The following is a 17,009-nucleotide window of genomic DNA, read 5'->3' as shown; positions in this document are numbered from 1 at the left end:
TCGGGTGTATCGGTCTGTGACATGACCGGGTCGACACACGCTGGGGGGGAGGAAAAAAGGTGGGGGGGGGGGGGGCGCGGCTGCAGTGCAACAAGTGATTAAAAGATTGCTTGCGAAACTTTTCTTGGCCTTAACGTTTTGATCAGCCCGTGGTGTAGGCATTATTTTGGTGACGGTATTGTGCTGGCGCCACCGTGCCCTTGCCATGGATGTAACGGCTATGTTGAGATTTCTGTTAAAGGAGTGAACTATTAAAGTTTGTTTTTTGTTTTTGCTTTTTTTTTTTTTTTTTTTTTTTTTTTTTTTTTTTTAAAACGCCAAGATTCATTCCCACCGGGCCAACGCCTTTGTCCTTGCATGCTTTGACACGGCACCATGTAGACAGGGGCGCCCCTCCAGCATGGACTCTCAGGCCCCCTACGACTACGACGGGCTGACCACGCTGAAGGAAATCACAGGTAAGCGGTCAGATCCCCCCCCCCCCCGATCCAGTGCAGTAGTTGGCATTGTCTTTACACCACCCTAACCCAGTAGTCGCTTGTAAGTAGCACTGTGTACTCGGACAATAGTATGGGGCTTTTATTATATCTGTTATTGTAGACTCTTTTCTCTATATATATATATCTACACATAGCTGGGTATTCACTCAACTCTTTTATGTTTCGTATCTCTCACTAACCTTCTGTTATTATAGCCACTTGCAGTGGTTCTCAAACTTCTTCTGTTACTGTAAGTAAGGTAATAAATATTGGAGATTTTCATCCATAAGCGTGAAAGTAGCCTATACAAAACAGTAACACACAAATAATAATAATAACAAGCCTTTTGAGGTATCCAGTGTACAGAAAACGGAAGTATTGATAATCGAAGTATCTTGATAGTCAACTATAATAATGTGTATACACTTTTCAGAATCGTAGAATTCAATGTCTAACCTCGATCGCTTGTAGGATATAGTAAAATGTATTATTTGGTTGACAACAGTGCTTTTTTAACAAGGCGTCCTTGACATTGTTTTCTTTTTGTCTATTTACAAATCTTTCCCCATCTTCCTCATTATCATTTTCTTATGAAGAAAACTTTCTTTTGTACCATTATATCCCATTTCTTTTGTACCATTATATCCCAAATTTATTTCTCCTTAACTCTATTTAATTATTTAAAGAACGTAATGGGGATTTTTAAAAAAACTAGTCTCGACAAAGAGCAGATTACTCTGATTCACTTTTGGTGTGAAAATCTCCAATGCAAAAGATGTATCGCTTATCTCTACGAAACTAATCAGCTATATTGGAGTAACGACTAATATTGTAACATGATCATATTGTATTTAACGTATTGAATTTTACAGAGATAATTTGTTTAGTCGCAGGTGGATTATGTGTTTATTATGTTCAGCATTAGTACTTAGACTTATAGTTTATATGTAAACTTAGACTACTGTACATTTAATGAGACATGTGATGATAATAATCTTATTTTGTTTTAGATGTAAGTTTCGTTGTGTGCATTAGTCTTGCCTTTTTTTTTTTAAACTTCCCAAATCTATTTTCAGGATGTCTTTTTTTTTTTCTTCTTATTATTATTATTGACATTTGATTCATTGCCGAGTAGAGATTTTGTTGAATAGCAAAACGTAGCCTTATTTTTTTCCCTTCCACTTTTATTTCTTCGTTTAGTTGATACCCCAAAGTGACTTCCCTTTACTTGTTGATACGGCGGTAATCTCCCTTTATCCCATTCACGTGCCACCTAGCACATCTATATGATCGACACCTTTTTTCTTTCATGGACATTTACGTTATGGATTACATACTACTTTTCTTTTGTGTGGCTGTTTTGTATTTATTGTTATAAATATGGTTTTTATCTTCTTGCATAGATGTATTTATTTTTGCAATTAGTTGGAAACTTCAGACTGGAATATAATTCAAGAAAGATTAAACCATAATTTAGTAATACAGAAAAACAACTTACAAACAGACATGCACTGAGAACTATACAGAGACACTCATAACTACTAACCTTTATAGTTGCATAGTTTGGGTTGTTTAAAAGGAGAAGCAACGGATTGATACCTTACGACTACATTCATTACACAATCAAGACTTAGAGTATCATTTAACATGAAGGGGACACAATGCAGTTGGTTTCTCTCAGTGGATTATGGTAATCACAGAACCTTGTTTTTTTCCCCCCACTTCTGTATATCATGAATGGCCAATAAATCACAAGGGGATAAATGTAACAGGAGTCATTTAGTCGAAGGTTTCTTTTTGGTGTTAACCATCTTGCATAAAACATAAATTAATATTGACTTTCTGTAGCTTATGGGCCATACACGTGTTTTTGCACATAATGTCTTTTTGTTGCTTTGTTTTGGTTTGCTTTTATTAGATTAATCTTAGCTTGGAAGAGAAACTTGTTTATTTTGGATTATGGAGAAGGGTTGCCGAAGAGAAAGACAAAAATTCTTCCCCTTAGAGATCAAACAGGTCACTTCTCAGTGACACTTGTTAAAGTCACTTCTCAGTCACTTGTCAAAGTCACTTCTCAGTGTCACTTGTTAAAGTCACTTCTCAGAGTCACTTGTTAAAGTCATTTCTCAGTCACTTGTCAAAGTCACTTCTCATAGTCACTTGTTAAAGTTATTTCTTTGAGTCACTTGTTAATGTTAAAGTCATTTCTCAGAGTCACTTGTTAAAGTCATTTCTCAGAGTCACTTGTTAAAGTTATTTCTTAGAGTCACTTGTTAAAGTCATTTCTCAGAGTCACTTGTTAAAGTCATTTCTCAGAGCCACTTGTTAATGTCATTTCTCAGAGCCACTTGTTAAAGTCATTTCTCAGAGTCACTTGTTAAAGTCATTTCTCAGAGTCACTTGTTAAAGTCATTTCTCAGAGCCACTTGTTAAAGTCATTTCTCAGAGTCACTTGTTAAAGTCATTTCTCAGAGTCACTTGTTATCCATGAGGTTCCTTTCGGCCTACTAGATCTTAGTTAGATTTGCCTTAAAGTACAAATGAGTTTTTCTAATCTTTATTTTTTATTTTCACGTTTAAAGATTGGTTCAATGGTAAGTTTGTGTGTGTGTGTGTGGAGTTGTCAGCTGTCGTGTTTAATTATGTTTGTTTTGATAATGATTATTAATTTGCTTTTTGTATACCTATATATCAAGCTGTTTTTTTTAATTGACTAATTGATTTCTAGAGATTCCATTTCTTCGACTTATATTCATGTACAGTGTGCAATGATGTGTGAAGAGGGATTTAATATTGATTTGATCTTGTACAGCGCATTGTCTTTTTGTCATTGTACAACCTGGGAGCTGGTCCCTAGTTTTAGTTTTCGCGCCATCAATTAAGTAGTTTACTTTAGGCTTCAGACAAAAAAACAACGAATGTGTCAATGTATGGTCTGTGTTGCTAGAGAAATGTGTCATTTGATGCTTTCGGTTGATAGCGTGGAAGCGTGCTTAGCGTCTTAGAGCTTGCTTGGATCTCTCTCTCTCTCTCTCTCTCTCTCTCTCTCACTTTCTCTTCCCTCTAAAATTAGAGACTTCTTTGCTGCTATGAGTGAATGACTTCTTTGCTGCTATGAGTGAATGACTTCTTTGCTGCTGTGAGTGAATGACTTCTTTGCTGCTATGAGTGAATGGCTTCTTTGCTGGCATGAGTGAATGACTTCTTTGCTGCTATGAGTGAATGACTTCTTTGCTGCTGTGAGTGAATGACTTCTTCGCTGATATGAGTGAATGACCTCTTTGCTGCTATGAGTGAATGACTTCTTTGTTGCTATGAGTGAATGACTTCTTTGCTGCTGTGAGTGAATGACTTCTTCGCTGCTATGAGTGAATGACTTCTTTGCTGCTGTCAGTGAATGACTTCTTTGCTGCTGTGAGTGAATGACTTCTTTGCTGCTGTGAGTGAATGACTTCTTTGCTGCTGTGAGTGAATGACTTCTTTGCTGCTGTGAGTGAATGGCTTCTGTGCTGCTGTGAGTGAATGACTTCTTCGCTGCTATGAGTGAATGACCTCTTTGCTGCTATGAGTGAATGACTTCTTTGCTGCTATGAGTGAATGACTTCTTTGCTGCTATGAGTGAATGGCTTCTTTGCTGCTATGAGTGAATGACTTCTTTGCTGCTATGAGTGAATGGCTTCTTTGCTGCTATGAGTGAATGACTTCTTTGCTCCTATGAGTGAATGACTTCTTTGCTCCTATGAGTGAATGACTTCTTTGCTTTTAACAGTGAATGACTTCTTTGCTTTTAAGAGTGAATGACTTATTTGCTTTTAAGAGTGAATGACTTCTTTGCTGCTATGAGTGAATGACTTCTTTGCTGCTTTGAGTGAATGACTTCTTTGCTGCTTTGAGTGAATGACTTCTTTGCTCCTATGAGTGAATGACTTCTTTGCTGCTATGAGTGAATGACTTCTTTGCTTTTAAGAGTGAATGACTTCTTTGCTTTTAAGAGTGAATGACTTCTTTGCTTTTAAGAGTGAATGACTTCTTTGCTGCTATGAGTGAATGACTTCTTTGCAGCTTTGAGTGAATGACTTCTTTGCTCCTATGATCGAATGACTTCTTTGCTCCTATGAGTGAATGACTTCTTTGCTGCTTTGAGTGAATGACTTCTTTGCTCCTATGAGTGAATGACTTCTTTACTTTTAAGAGTGTTAGACTTCTTTACTGCTAAGAATGAATGAATTCTTTGTTGCTATGAGCGAGTGACTTCTTTGCTGCTATGAGCGAGTGACTTCTTTACTTTTAAGAGTGTTAGACTTCTTTGCTGCTAAGAGGGATTGCTTCCCTGACAATGGTTGGCTTTAAAAACATCGGTTGGCTTTACTAAGAGTGGTTTGATAACAGGCTTGCACTTGCGTTCATACACATCATCCTGCTTAGTCCAATCCCAGGTATAAAGTCAGCTTCAAACTAAACTTATCCATTGACATTTGACTCCAGGGTGTAAGAACCAACTCTTCAAACGATGTTACTAGTGCTAGCCTGGATTAAAAAAAAATATGTTTAAATAAAAATAGAATAATTCTAACGATTGAATGGCCACTTGGAATATCAGATATTTTTTTCTTGTCACTAAGTCTCTGCTTTTGTAGATCTGTTCCTTTTTTTTACAAAACTTATATTAATTCTGTCTGGTACAAATCTTTTACACGTTTTTTCTCCCATTTCCCATCTTCGGATAATTATTTACAGTCGATGACAGTACACGAATCAATACAAAATAAATCAACTAGTTAATCAATTACTGGTAATTAATTAATTTTATTTTACACAGAAAAAAGGAGTTAAACCCTGCAGTATTGAGATCCCAATAAGTATCAGCCAAACCACTCTTGAAAAAATAGTAAATAAAGTAATTTATAGCAACAAAAAAAAATAGTTTGGATTTTTTGTTTTGTTTGCGTCGTATTTTTTTGTCGTCTGCTCGAGTTGTGAGCAAACAAAATGGCGGCATCAAACGTTTTCCTAATTGCTGGAACTCGCTTTAGAGATCAGATGTGACGATATAGATCAACTTTTTTAAAATTATCACCGTAGAGTGCACAGCCTTCTGCTTGTAGTCATTTGAAATATTTCCTACTAGTCGACCGGCGGCGTAGCATACGCCGCTATTTTGCAGGGCCTATGTAACCGCAGTGGGCCCCGCACTTTCATAGGACCCGCGCTAATTCTAGGTGTATAAATTATTAAATTAAACCATTTTATAACTTATAACAGATTTCACGCGGCCTCCTGTCAATTTACCAGGAGCTCCTAAAAATCTCCTGAAATTGCAAAATATACGAAGTCCTGGAAATCTCCGGAAATTATTAAAATCTTTTAAAAAAACTCATAAATATCTCAAATATATAGACAGAAATTTACATTTTTGGGGTGTCATTCAATATGGAAAACGCCAATCCTACGCACTATAAAAAACGGCATTATGCAATACCCGTGATCTATGTAGGAAACAGATTTCTTATGATACTCTCTATGACTTTGCTACACGCAAGGCTCGTAAGGTAATTCTGTACATAGTAAAGAATGAATAAAATGTAAAGACGAATTTATTTTCTTATACAAACTCCTAATTTTCACTTATTATCCGTATCCCTACCAAAAAGTGGCTCCGCGAATTCCGTTTCGCATAGGGCCCCACAATGGTTAAGTCCGGCCCTGGTATTTAGTGACGAGTGAATATAGAGTAGATTACTTGTTCTCCCATCCCCCTCTTTTTTTTTTTTCGCCGCAACGTGGGATAACTGTAGTCCGACTTGCAGAAATAAATGAGTGATCTTTCCATGACTTCTTGGTCACAATGGTTAAGTCCGGCCCTGGTATTTAGTGACGGGTGACTATTACTTGTCTTCCCCTTCCCCTCTTATTTTTTTTCGCCTCTAAAATTACGTGGGGTAACTCTAGTTCGTCTGACTTGCAGAAATAAAAGAGTAATCTTTCCATTACTTGGTGACCAAACAGTTGAGTCATGAAGAGAATTATATATATATATAGATGGTGACGCGTCTGAAAAGGAAACTTTTAAGTTTGCTTTTAGGTTTGTGTAGGTGAAAAGAAGATAGAGGGAAAAATCTATAAATTTTGTTACTTGACATTTTGAAATTTTACATTTAGGTTTGGAATGGCTGGAAGAAATCGACTAGATGAAAATTAAAAAAAAAAATTGTCTGATGGCCGAAAGATTTGCGGTGGCTGAGCGTAAAGCTCTTGGCTTCCGAACCGGGGGTTCGTCTTTGAGTTCACCCAGCTCTAACGGGTACCTGACATACGTTGGGGAAAAGTGAAGGCGGTTGGTCATTGTGCTGGCCCCATGACGCCCTCGTTAACCGTAGGCTACATAAACAGATGGCCTTTACATCATCTGCTATATAGATCACAATGGTCTGAAATGGAAACTTTACTTTACTGGTGGCCGAGTGCTTGAGCACTTTGCTCTCGAACCAAGGGTCCTCTAGTTGAAACTTAAATAAAGAGATTTTTTTATTTTCTTATATTTTGTTTTATTTCTCCTGAAAGCTAGAAGAGGGGTGAACGTCGCCAAGCATCTGTCTGACCTGTGCATACTGCAACAACTGACGTTGGCGCCCACCCCTGCCCCCCGACATACCATTTTTTTCACCTTCACCTATCCCTTAATCTCTTGGTTGGTCTGTTGGTGCACCACACATGATCTGACATCCGTCTCTCTTCATTCCTCTCTGACTTTTGCCGGGATTAAAGCCTCCAACATTTCTAAATATCGCCCCCCCCCCATGTTTCCCTCTTTCTTTTTTCCTGGTGCTGTTCCCTGCAGGGTCTTTGCAAGCCCAGAAGATGTCATTTAATGGCCGTACGCACCCATGTGTCTTTTTTTTTTTTACAGTTGTCAGAAAGTCATTATTTCATTATCCATCGTGATCCTTTGTATATACGATATCTAGAATCCTGCAACTCAATTCCATGGCTAGAATCTTCCTCTCTAATTCTACCGTTTCGAGTTCATGATTCTGCAATGCAGATAATAATAATAATAATAATAATCTTTATTATCCGTAAGGAAATTTGTCTTACAATTTGTGCATTACACCAAACAAAAAACATTATAACTATAAGAAACCAAAGTGTACATTCACACCAGACTCACTCATAATTTACATGTGACAAAGTTTATACCAGATGGTTCTGGCAATTACCAAGGAGTGCATCAGTCTGATTTTTTTGGGGATTGAGGGCTATGCTTTTGTCTTTCCAAAGTGTCTTGATTCAATGTTCGGAGTTTTCGGCTTTTGAAACTGATTTCTATTTGACTCAATCTAACGTTGAAACAGTCGTACAGACTAGACGGCGCACATAGCGTCGATGGATTTCACGCCTTCTCTCCGTAATTCTTTACCACATTTTGGTGGAATCAACGTTGGTATCGTCAGTTCGGAGAGAAAGAGTTAAGTCGAGGGAGGTTGAGGGAATCGATGGGGGGGGGGGGGGAAAGAGTGTCTTTTGCGCGTTAACTTCCGGAAAAGCAGCAACGTCCCCCGTGTGTCAGTCGTGACGTCAGTGCGATCGGGTGACAAAACTGCTGAATGCATTCGGTGCTGCTGGCTGTGAAGCCACCCGGTACGTTGAATACGCTTAAAGCGGCCCTCGGCAACATGCCGTAGGGGACATGCGCAGGGCGGGCGGTGCGCGGGTAACGGGGTTGTGGGGGGGGGGTAATCTTGGCTGGAAATTTCCTTTGATAACAACCCGTATTGAAAACATGATTGACTTAGTTGACTGACTTGTGTGATTTGTTAGTGATGACTTCATTGATAGGCTACGTGAGCATACAAACGTATATCTCTCAATATGTATTGGAGAAAGTCTGTGTTTTTCTATATGTATTGAAGAAAGTCTTTAGTTTTCTATATGTATTGAAGAAAGTCTAGTTTTCTATATGTATTGAAGAAAGTCTATTTTTCTAAATGTATTTAAGAAAGTCTGTATTTTTCTATATGTATTGAAGAAAGTCTGTATTTTTCTATATGTATTGAAGAAATTTGTATTTTTCTATATGTATTGAAGAAAGTCTGTATTTTTCTATATGTTTTGAAGAAAGTCTGTATTTTCTATATGTATTGAAGAAAGTTTGTATCTCTTTATCTGTATTGAAGAAAGTTTGTATCTCTTTATCTGTATTGGAGAAAGCCTGTATCTCTTTATTGAAGAAAGCCTGTATCTCTAAACATGTAAAGAATAAAGCCTATGTCTCTAAATCTGTGTTGAAGCAAGTCTATATCTCTTGAAAGTCTATATCTCTATAGTATATAATGAAGAAAGCCTTAATAATATGTAGATCTATAATTTACGTAAAACTGGTCTCTCTAGATCTCTAATGAAGACAAGTTTACAACTGTAATCAATGTTTCATGAGGCACTTGTGTGTGTGTGGGGGGGGGGGGCTAAGCCTTAAAGTTGTTCACATTAAGAGACCCATCGTGCAGAATTCCCCTCCCCGCACCCCCCCCCCCCCCCAAAAAAAAAACAAAAAAACATCGTGCTGTTTTTTTACCATTACCATAAACAATATGCACCTGACCTTGCGTCTCTACCAATGTCAAGATGGCCGCGGGTTACTGTGATAAGTCGCTGTGCCATAAATTGTCGTGGCTCATCGCTAACGAAAGTGTGTGCGCGCCTGTTAGGGTGCTGAAGGTCTTTATGTGAGATCCTCGACTTGTTGCTCTACTGTTGAGGATTTCCTGGTTCGGTCACCAGGCGGCGCTTTTCAGGCAGGTAGGAGAACACGTGCACGCGGTACAGTTAATAGATAGATCTAGACCAGTGGTCTTCAACGGGGGCGATATCGCCCCCTAGGGGGCGTTTTCGAGATTTTGGGGGGCGCTGAGAGCCAAAGGGACGGTAGGGGGGCGCTGGGCATAAAATGGGGCGGTAAGGGGGCGCTGGGCATAAAGGCGGAAAGAAGAAACTAAAGCTGCTCTGAATCAAAACAAATTTAAAAATTCTTCAACATTAAAGCTGGGAAACTAAATATAGACAAATTATACTTAACTTGCTTCTAATTTAAGAACATTTTCTATTTTTAAATTCTTACTCTTTTGATATGATAGGAGAGTATTTATTGTCCTTGGATCTCGCGCGTATAAACGTTTAAGATTTGACAAACATAGTAGGTAATACGCCTTTTCGATTATAGTTTATTTTATCTACAGATGTTAATATATTGAAATGTAAATGTTAATTGCAAAAAACATTAAAGGTAACATTTAAGAGAATAATTTAACTTTTTAAAAACTAAAGACATTGATAAAATGTTGTTAAGAAAACTCACTGGTATGTCATGTAATATTTCCTTGAGATTTAGGGAATTGCCACTAGAAAAAAAGTAAGTCCTACTTTGATGGCATTTTCAGATGAGTTTATGAAACCAAGTCGGCTTCACAAACATATAGCGATATCCAAAAATAAGTTAAGAATATTCATGAACAATTATAAAAATCTACAATTAAAACAATATTAAAAACAAAAAACGGCAAAGCAGGATATGTTTTAATGGCTTCTAAGAAAAATGCATAGCTTTTTAAAAATTCTTATGATATTGTTGAGAAATTGATTAAAACTAAATTTATTTTAAAACATATGTATCACAAAAAGACTTTTTTTTTCTCTTAGAGATGAAATATTATTTCAAAATTGTCTAGTTATGTAGCTTATGACATATAGGAAACCATCAGTGGTTGGACGCTGCAAAGACTTCATAGGTAATATAGAATAAAGAACAAATCTATTCACTATTCACCTTGTGAGTTATGATACACAAGAAAAGTTTAGCCCGCAATTTCATTTCTATTTGAATCTAATTATAAAACTGTAAATAAAATAAAAACCCATGCCGAAAATAGGCGCATCTTTCAACAGTTTTAAGAAACAAATGATGAAAAAGGTGTTAGACTCTTGTTGTAAACTGAAGTTCGCTGGATTTCGAAAGGGGTTTGTTAATTGTTATGGCTCGTTTTTTTAAGCTCTTAAATAATTTTTTTTTTGAGAAACGGGAAGATTCAACGTTTGGCGATAACTTAAAGCAGGCTAAAAAAAAGTTTTCCATGCTAGGCATCTAACACAAGTGAATGAAACGAACCTCCGACTGCTAGGAAAGAAATTGACTGTCATTGATCATATCATTTTCTCTTTTATCGAGGAATTAAATCTATTTTAAAGAGTTTTACACTCTCACATTAACTTGTTAGTTGACAAATGAATTACTGCCCAAGGACACCGATATCTATGCAATTCACATAACAATGCTCTAAGAAGAAATTAAGATTTGCTTCTAAAATTAAATATATATATATATATAAATGACAATTATTAAACATCTGTTACTGATGTTCAAATTGAGTTGCATGAAAAAATAGATTTACAAAACTATGTCTTCAGTAAAAAGAATGTAAACATATAGGAGGCACACAGTGGCGTAGCTAGGGGGGGGGGAGGGGGAAATTTGAAAATCCCTCGGGCCCCCGTTTAAGGAGGGGGGGGGCAAATTAGTGCTTTTTTAATTAATTAAATTAAATATTACGCAAAATGCAACGGCCCCCAAAGATGTCAAGCCAAAACGATGGAAATTCCTAGCTGCGCCACTGGAGGCAAAACAGATGTGGCTGCATTTAAATGTTTCAGTAAAATTCCAAAACTGTGGTCGAAATTTGAATTATGTTTTAGCTTCTCAGTAAACATACATAGTTAACCTAGATTTAGTGCGTAACAAAGTTAATGAATAAGCAAAGAAATAAACTGGATGTAGCCACTAGAGAAGACCTTCGCTTTGCTTTGGCAAATTTAAAGCTTGAAATTTCTAATATTGTCAGACTGCATGGGGCACAAGGTTCCCATTAGCTTAATTTCTTTTTGTAGTGAATTCAACAATAATAATATTTATACTAAAAAAATAAAACTAAATTTACAATTTAACCTAAAAACAGTAGGCCCTAATATTCAAAACTTTAAACAGAGACTATTCTTAGGATTTGAAAGAAAGTCTGTACAATTAATTATTGTGTGTAATCACTGCAAATTATTTGACATAATTTGTGTATAATAATAATATTGGCTGTTTTTGCCTTTAATTCCGAAGATTACGGCTGAGTCCAGTGTTTCACATAACTACGCAAACCCAACTACACATATTCTCGAATTTTATGCAGACAAAGCCGTTGTATGCATGTGTTCTATTTAAGCTTTCTTTCCGTCTTTTGCGCCTGTCTTCAATAATGGCTTTTCTTTGAGTCTCAAATGTTTGTCCCGCAGTTTTTGTAAGAGCTCTCGAACTGTTTCTCTCAGAGGCTATTTGCTGCCAGAGAATGCTGCCAGGTACTTTCCTCTATGCCAGTGAGAGCGAAATGGCGCCTGAATAAATCTTTATAGCACTCACGGGGGAGGGGGGCATCTCTGTAACTCAGTCCTCCTCAAAGCTCGTCAGTCATAGACCAAGGAGTTTACAACAATCGCTTTTGGCATGCGGTCGTCTCCCAAGCGGGATAAGTGTTATTGACAGCATAAAAATTAATAGATAAATGATATTTTGTTCAAAATTTGCCTTCTCACGCTTCTTTATAACTGTTTTTCTTAGAGGGGGGCGCTAGCGGATTTTTTTAAAGAAAAAATTCGAAAAGAGGGCGGTAGGTCAAAAAAGGTTGAAGACCACTGATCTAGACCGTTTGATCGTCTTAAGAGCTGAGCCGAAGGCTCTTCGAGCTCTAAGTTTAAAAAAAAAAAAACCTGTTTGGACGCCAAACAGTGAAAACAACCTGTGGGAACACAGTTCTGTTTGAGAGAGACCCGAGTCAGTGCCCATGGAAAGCATTGCTGTTTCCTTCGTTATACCAAGCTAACCGTGGGGGGCTCGCCATTTATGTAACGGTCCCTTTGAGGAACAGCGCATGGATGTGTGACAGGTTTGTGGGGACGTTTTTGCAACCCCCGCCCGTGCAAGAGGTGGACTCTCGTCTACCCGTGGGCATCCGCACGGGAGTTATGTTTCGCCATTCATTTAGCCTAGCTACCCCCTCAAGTAGCTGTTTCCACGCAGGTGTCACTATGAGGCAGAACGGCGTACCCGGGTAAATCTAGACCTGACGAGGACGGGGCCTACCCTTACATCTTGTCTAACAACAAAACATGAATCAATACAAAAAAAAAATTAATGAATTATTGGTAATTAATTATTTTGTTAAGTATCGAAAAAGCACAATAGCTACTTCTGGAAAGATGTGGCTGTATATGTGGAGTTATTTCCCTTATTACGTTTTGTACATGTCCTTCCTCCCATTCTCGGAAAAAGTTGAAATCGGTTGCATAATTATTCTAGTCGAGGACAAAACACGAATCAATACAAAAAAAAAATTAACCAAATCGCTAATAGAGTAGTGGTAATTAAATAATGTTGTTGTATAAACAAAAAGGGAGCTTTTCCCTGAAATATTGAGATAGATGACAGTTATGATCTTCCTCTTAGATAAGCTTTGTTTTAAAAAAAAAAATCAAGTTTTTACAAATATTTCGCTTGTTTCTTCTTGTGCGTCTGCCAAGTAAAGAACACTTATTAGGTTATGCAAGAGAAATTTGAAAAACAACAAACACTTCTCTGGTTATAATAGGTAGTGGGGGGGTCGGTGGAGAGAAGGAAATGTGTTCCAATTAATGAAAAATAAAGATCTTCAGAAAAAAAAAGGATGGGAGGGGGGGGGGGAGGGGATGGGGTAAAGAGAGGATATAGAAAGTTTGACAGACACTCTTCCAGATCCTTTTCTAATTCTAATGTTACACTTTGATTGGTTCTGCCATTGTTGTCCTGTCAGTCACGTTTGTTGGTGACGCGCACTCTAAGTAAGTGTCTGAAACAGGATTCAGGCATATCGAAGAAAGGAGTGCCTGCACCATTGTTGTTTTGGTTATTCTTTAAACTCTCTAAAACAAACCAGATTCTGTGTAGCTAGCTAGGATGTACACTAAACACGCTGCCGAGGATTCCTCAACCTGGTGCCTCGATGGAGACGTCCGTTTTGGAAGCAGACAACGGGGAGCGTACCTAGGCCCCCCTTTAGGTTACCAAGGTGGGGAAAGAAAAGAGAGGCCTGATGTAAAAAAGTAAAGTTCCCCTTTCAGGCCTTCTGGTCTATAGGGCAGATGATGTAAAGGTCATCTGTTTCTGTGGCCTACGGTTAACGAGGGTGCCATGTGGCCAGCACAACGACCAACCGCCTTTACTTTTCCCCCAACTAACCTGTGGTACCCATTAGAGCTGGGTGGATTCAGAGGCGCCCGAAGATCCTGAAGTTAAAAATCCCAGTCTTCACCGGGATTCGAACCCAGGACCCCGGTTCGGTAGCCAAGCGCTTTACCGCTCAGTGACCCAGCCCAAAAAGTCCGCCACGCCGTTCCTCAAGGAGGCCGTTATAGAAAGACTGGGCCCGCCTACGTATATGTTGGGACCCAATCGGAGAAATTGTCGTTATAATTGTGTCACCTTTAGAAATGACTTGGGGTGATGAGGCCCCGGTTCATGTCTGTCAGGAAAAACCCTTCCTCAAGGACCAACGGTATAATGGAGAGGCACAGTTTTAATGACTAACCCACTTCAATACCAACCTCACGAAGTGAAAGGAAAGAATATGAATCTGTACGGTAAAAAAATCTGTTTATTTGTTCTTAGTTACTTTAAGCACCCTCCGACGTTTATAAGCTAGTGTTAGCTCTGCTGGAACATTTCAGTGAGTTCTGGGAACACAGAACCACTTCCGTTGTTATTAGCGACAAGAATCGCGTCCCATTGGATCTACACGACAGATTATAGCTCATTACAAAAAACGATTCATCTTTTCAAGAGAATATATGTGTCCATTTATTTACATGCAATGGGATTATGTTAATTGTTTAGAGATTCAGTTAATGGAGTGTAAGCCTGAGTTAATGACTTGTTACCTTTACCTATCCCTTAGTCTGTTGGACCGTTGGGGCACCAGGCAAGACTTGTCGACCGTCTTTCTCCATTCCTCCTTTTTTTTTTGCCTTGTTTAGAACCTCTTTCAGTGGCAGGCCCGTCCATTCTTTAATGTTGTCCTCCAATCGCTTTTTCTGTCTGCCTCTCCTTTTTCCTGGCACTGTTCCCTGAAGGAAGGTCTTGTTATCCTGTTAGTTACTAGCGTGGCTCAACTTAAGATCCAGAACAGTAGGGAAACCTGTGAGCGTTTGTAGCGACATAGAAATGAGGTCAGGCGATCTGTTTGATTTCATTAACGGCCTGAATCATTCATCGCCCTGAAGACAAAACCAAACAACGCCTCGTGGCAATTATTTTCCGCTACGTTTTTGTTCCAACTTTTTTAGAATGCAGCACAAAGTAGTGAATAAAACATAACACACGGCAGTCTTTTGATTGGTTCGTTCAGTTGCGATGGTGCACGTAACAGTTGGGTCTCTCCTCACCTAGTATGGCTGCCTTGGGTCGTGTGGAATGCTGTCGTTTCGCTCGTCCGGGGTTCGAAACCTGTCCGTCCTGTGGTAGATTTGGGCTGGGATGTAAACACCTTGATTTCTGGAGGAGCACCAGAAACGTGTTAAGACAAACTATATTTGTTCTTTCACTTTGCATGTAATCTACAACTGTGTCATTGTTCTATGTGTTAAATATTTTATTGGTATAAGTTTACGTGACTAGAAACGCTAAATCAGGTTTCTCTTAGATTTTAAGAATATGCAGAAAAAAATGCAGATTACAAATATGTAATTTGATTTCCTCGGAGATAAATAGTTTTTAAGATATATATTTTTACGTTTTATTTCTTATTACCATATATTGTCAATGGAAATACGCCATTTTGGTTTTAAGGCTTAATACTAGACTATCTCCCTTGAATTACTTGCCAACATTTTTCTGTTGCTGTTTTGTCTTTCTTTCTAGCAGCTATTAGATCTAATATTAAAATTCATTTAAAATGATAACATAAGAACAAAAAACTCTCATTGAAAAAGTTATTGAAAAAAAAGAAGAAACAACTTCATCAATTTATTATTAACATTTTTTTTAGACCTTCAGTTCAGTAAATACGCTTAAAAATGCATAAGTTGACAGCATAAGAATAAAAATATCTTTCTGAAAAGGATAAGGTATCTGGGCATCTAAACTTTTACCATTTTGTTGTATCCTACAGCACTGTCCTCGCCTATGCCTCAGAAACAGTGTGTGTGTGTGTCCATATTTTATATTAGATAATAGTGACAGTAATGGAATATCTCGTCCCCCCACCTTTTTTTTCAAATTAAATTAAAATATATTGAATAAAGTGGAACACAGGAGAGGTATGTAATTCAGGCGTAACCAGAAGGGTAATTTATTACTCTAGTAAGATAAGAACGAGGACCGCTTACTTTTGCTATGCTACATGTCGACCTTGACATTAGTGAAGTGAAAGTTCGTGGAGTTTGAAGAACTATTGCCGCTTGCTTTGTGTGTACCATGTACTGCTGTTGTGTGTACAGTGACTTCCTTGTACCCTTTCAAGTCCTTGCTTATAATTATGGTTCGTCTGAATGTGCATGAATTCGAAATGAAATCAACTTTTTTTTTTTTTCAAGTCCTGTTTTAGAGATCTCGATGCGCTCTCCTGTTGGCTCCCCCCCCCCCTCCCCCACTTCATACGTAGCGCCGACTTTTGACTAATGAACAGGCGTCAAGGGAGACCGTCTTGACTACACCGAGACCCATCGTTACAGAAGGCCTCGACGCTGACCTGCAACGTCACAACCTGTGGGCAGTTTGGACCAATAGCTCGTTGCCACGTCACAGGGTTGTTGGGGCCTACTGTAACGATGGGTTCTGACTACACGCCCTTGTCACTGGTTCTGGTGGGCTACTGTGGGGAAATGAAAGTGTTAACTCTTTCTCTCCGTAATTATTTACCACATTCTGGTGGAATCAACGCTGGTATCGTCCGTTAGGAGAGAAAGAGTTAATTAAAGCATGATAAGGAAGTGGATGTCGTCGGTTGCCCGGAGTCGCGACTCTGTTGAGGAGTCATTGCAACTCGTTAGCGTCAGTGTTGGCGTCATTGTTGGCGTCCTGTTGTTGATAGCATTGAAACATTGTTACATTCTAAGTAGGCTACGTCTGAATGTTCATATTCTTATAAGCTACTGACGTTCCTGTATGAAAAAGACAATTGCGTCCTATGCGTGTCAATATATTAATCTATTATTAATTTATGTAAATTAGAGGTTCTAACTCTGCTTAAGTTATTTGGTTTCGCTGTCTGATTCAGGCAACCCGTTCCGTGCTCTAATAGCACTTGGGAAGAAAGAGCATTTGTTAAGAAATCGTAGTAACATATTGTTACGTTTCTCCTACTATCCAGGCTCTCTTCAAACTGCACCCCACGACACAACGAACTTAAAGAACCTCACAATTCAGGGCTCCAAAGTAACAGTAACAGTTTAATTTCAAATACATCACAA

At 38.3% G+C, this 17,009-nt stretch overlaps 1 protein-coding gene across 4 annotated transcripts in view; it reads left to right on the top strand.

The window, feature by feature from the left end:
• LOC106079281 (trafficking kinesin-binding protein 1-like) overlaps positions 1–17,009 on the top strand; it is a 69,586-nt gene that overhangs the window by 13,660 nt on the left and 38,917 nt on the right. For 2 of the 4 annotated variants that reach the window (XM_056014768.1, XM_056014767.1), the window contains exon 2: positions 323–458. The exons of the other annotated variants lie outside the window; for them this stretch is intronic. In XM_056014768.1, coding sequence (XP_055870743.1) covers positions 401–458 — 58 coding nt within the window. In that variant the 5' untranslated portion in view covers positions 323–400. The remainder of the gene's footprint in view (positions 1–322; positions 459–17,009) is intronic. 4 annotated transcript variants of the gene reach the window in all.

This window comes from Biomphalaria glabrata, chromosome 16 (genome assembly GCF_947242115.1).
Source record: "Biomphalaria glabrata chromosome 16, xgBioGlab47.1, whole genome shotgun sequence".
NCBI classification, from domain to species: Eukaryota; Metazoa; Mollusca; class Gastropoda; family Planorbidae; genus Biomphalaria; species Biomphalaria glabrata.
Note: the sequence above shows the minus strand (reverse complement) of the source record. Positions and strands in the feature narration are given on the sequence as shown.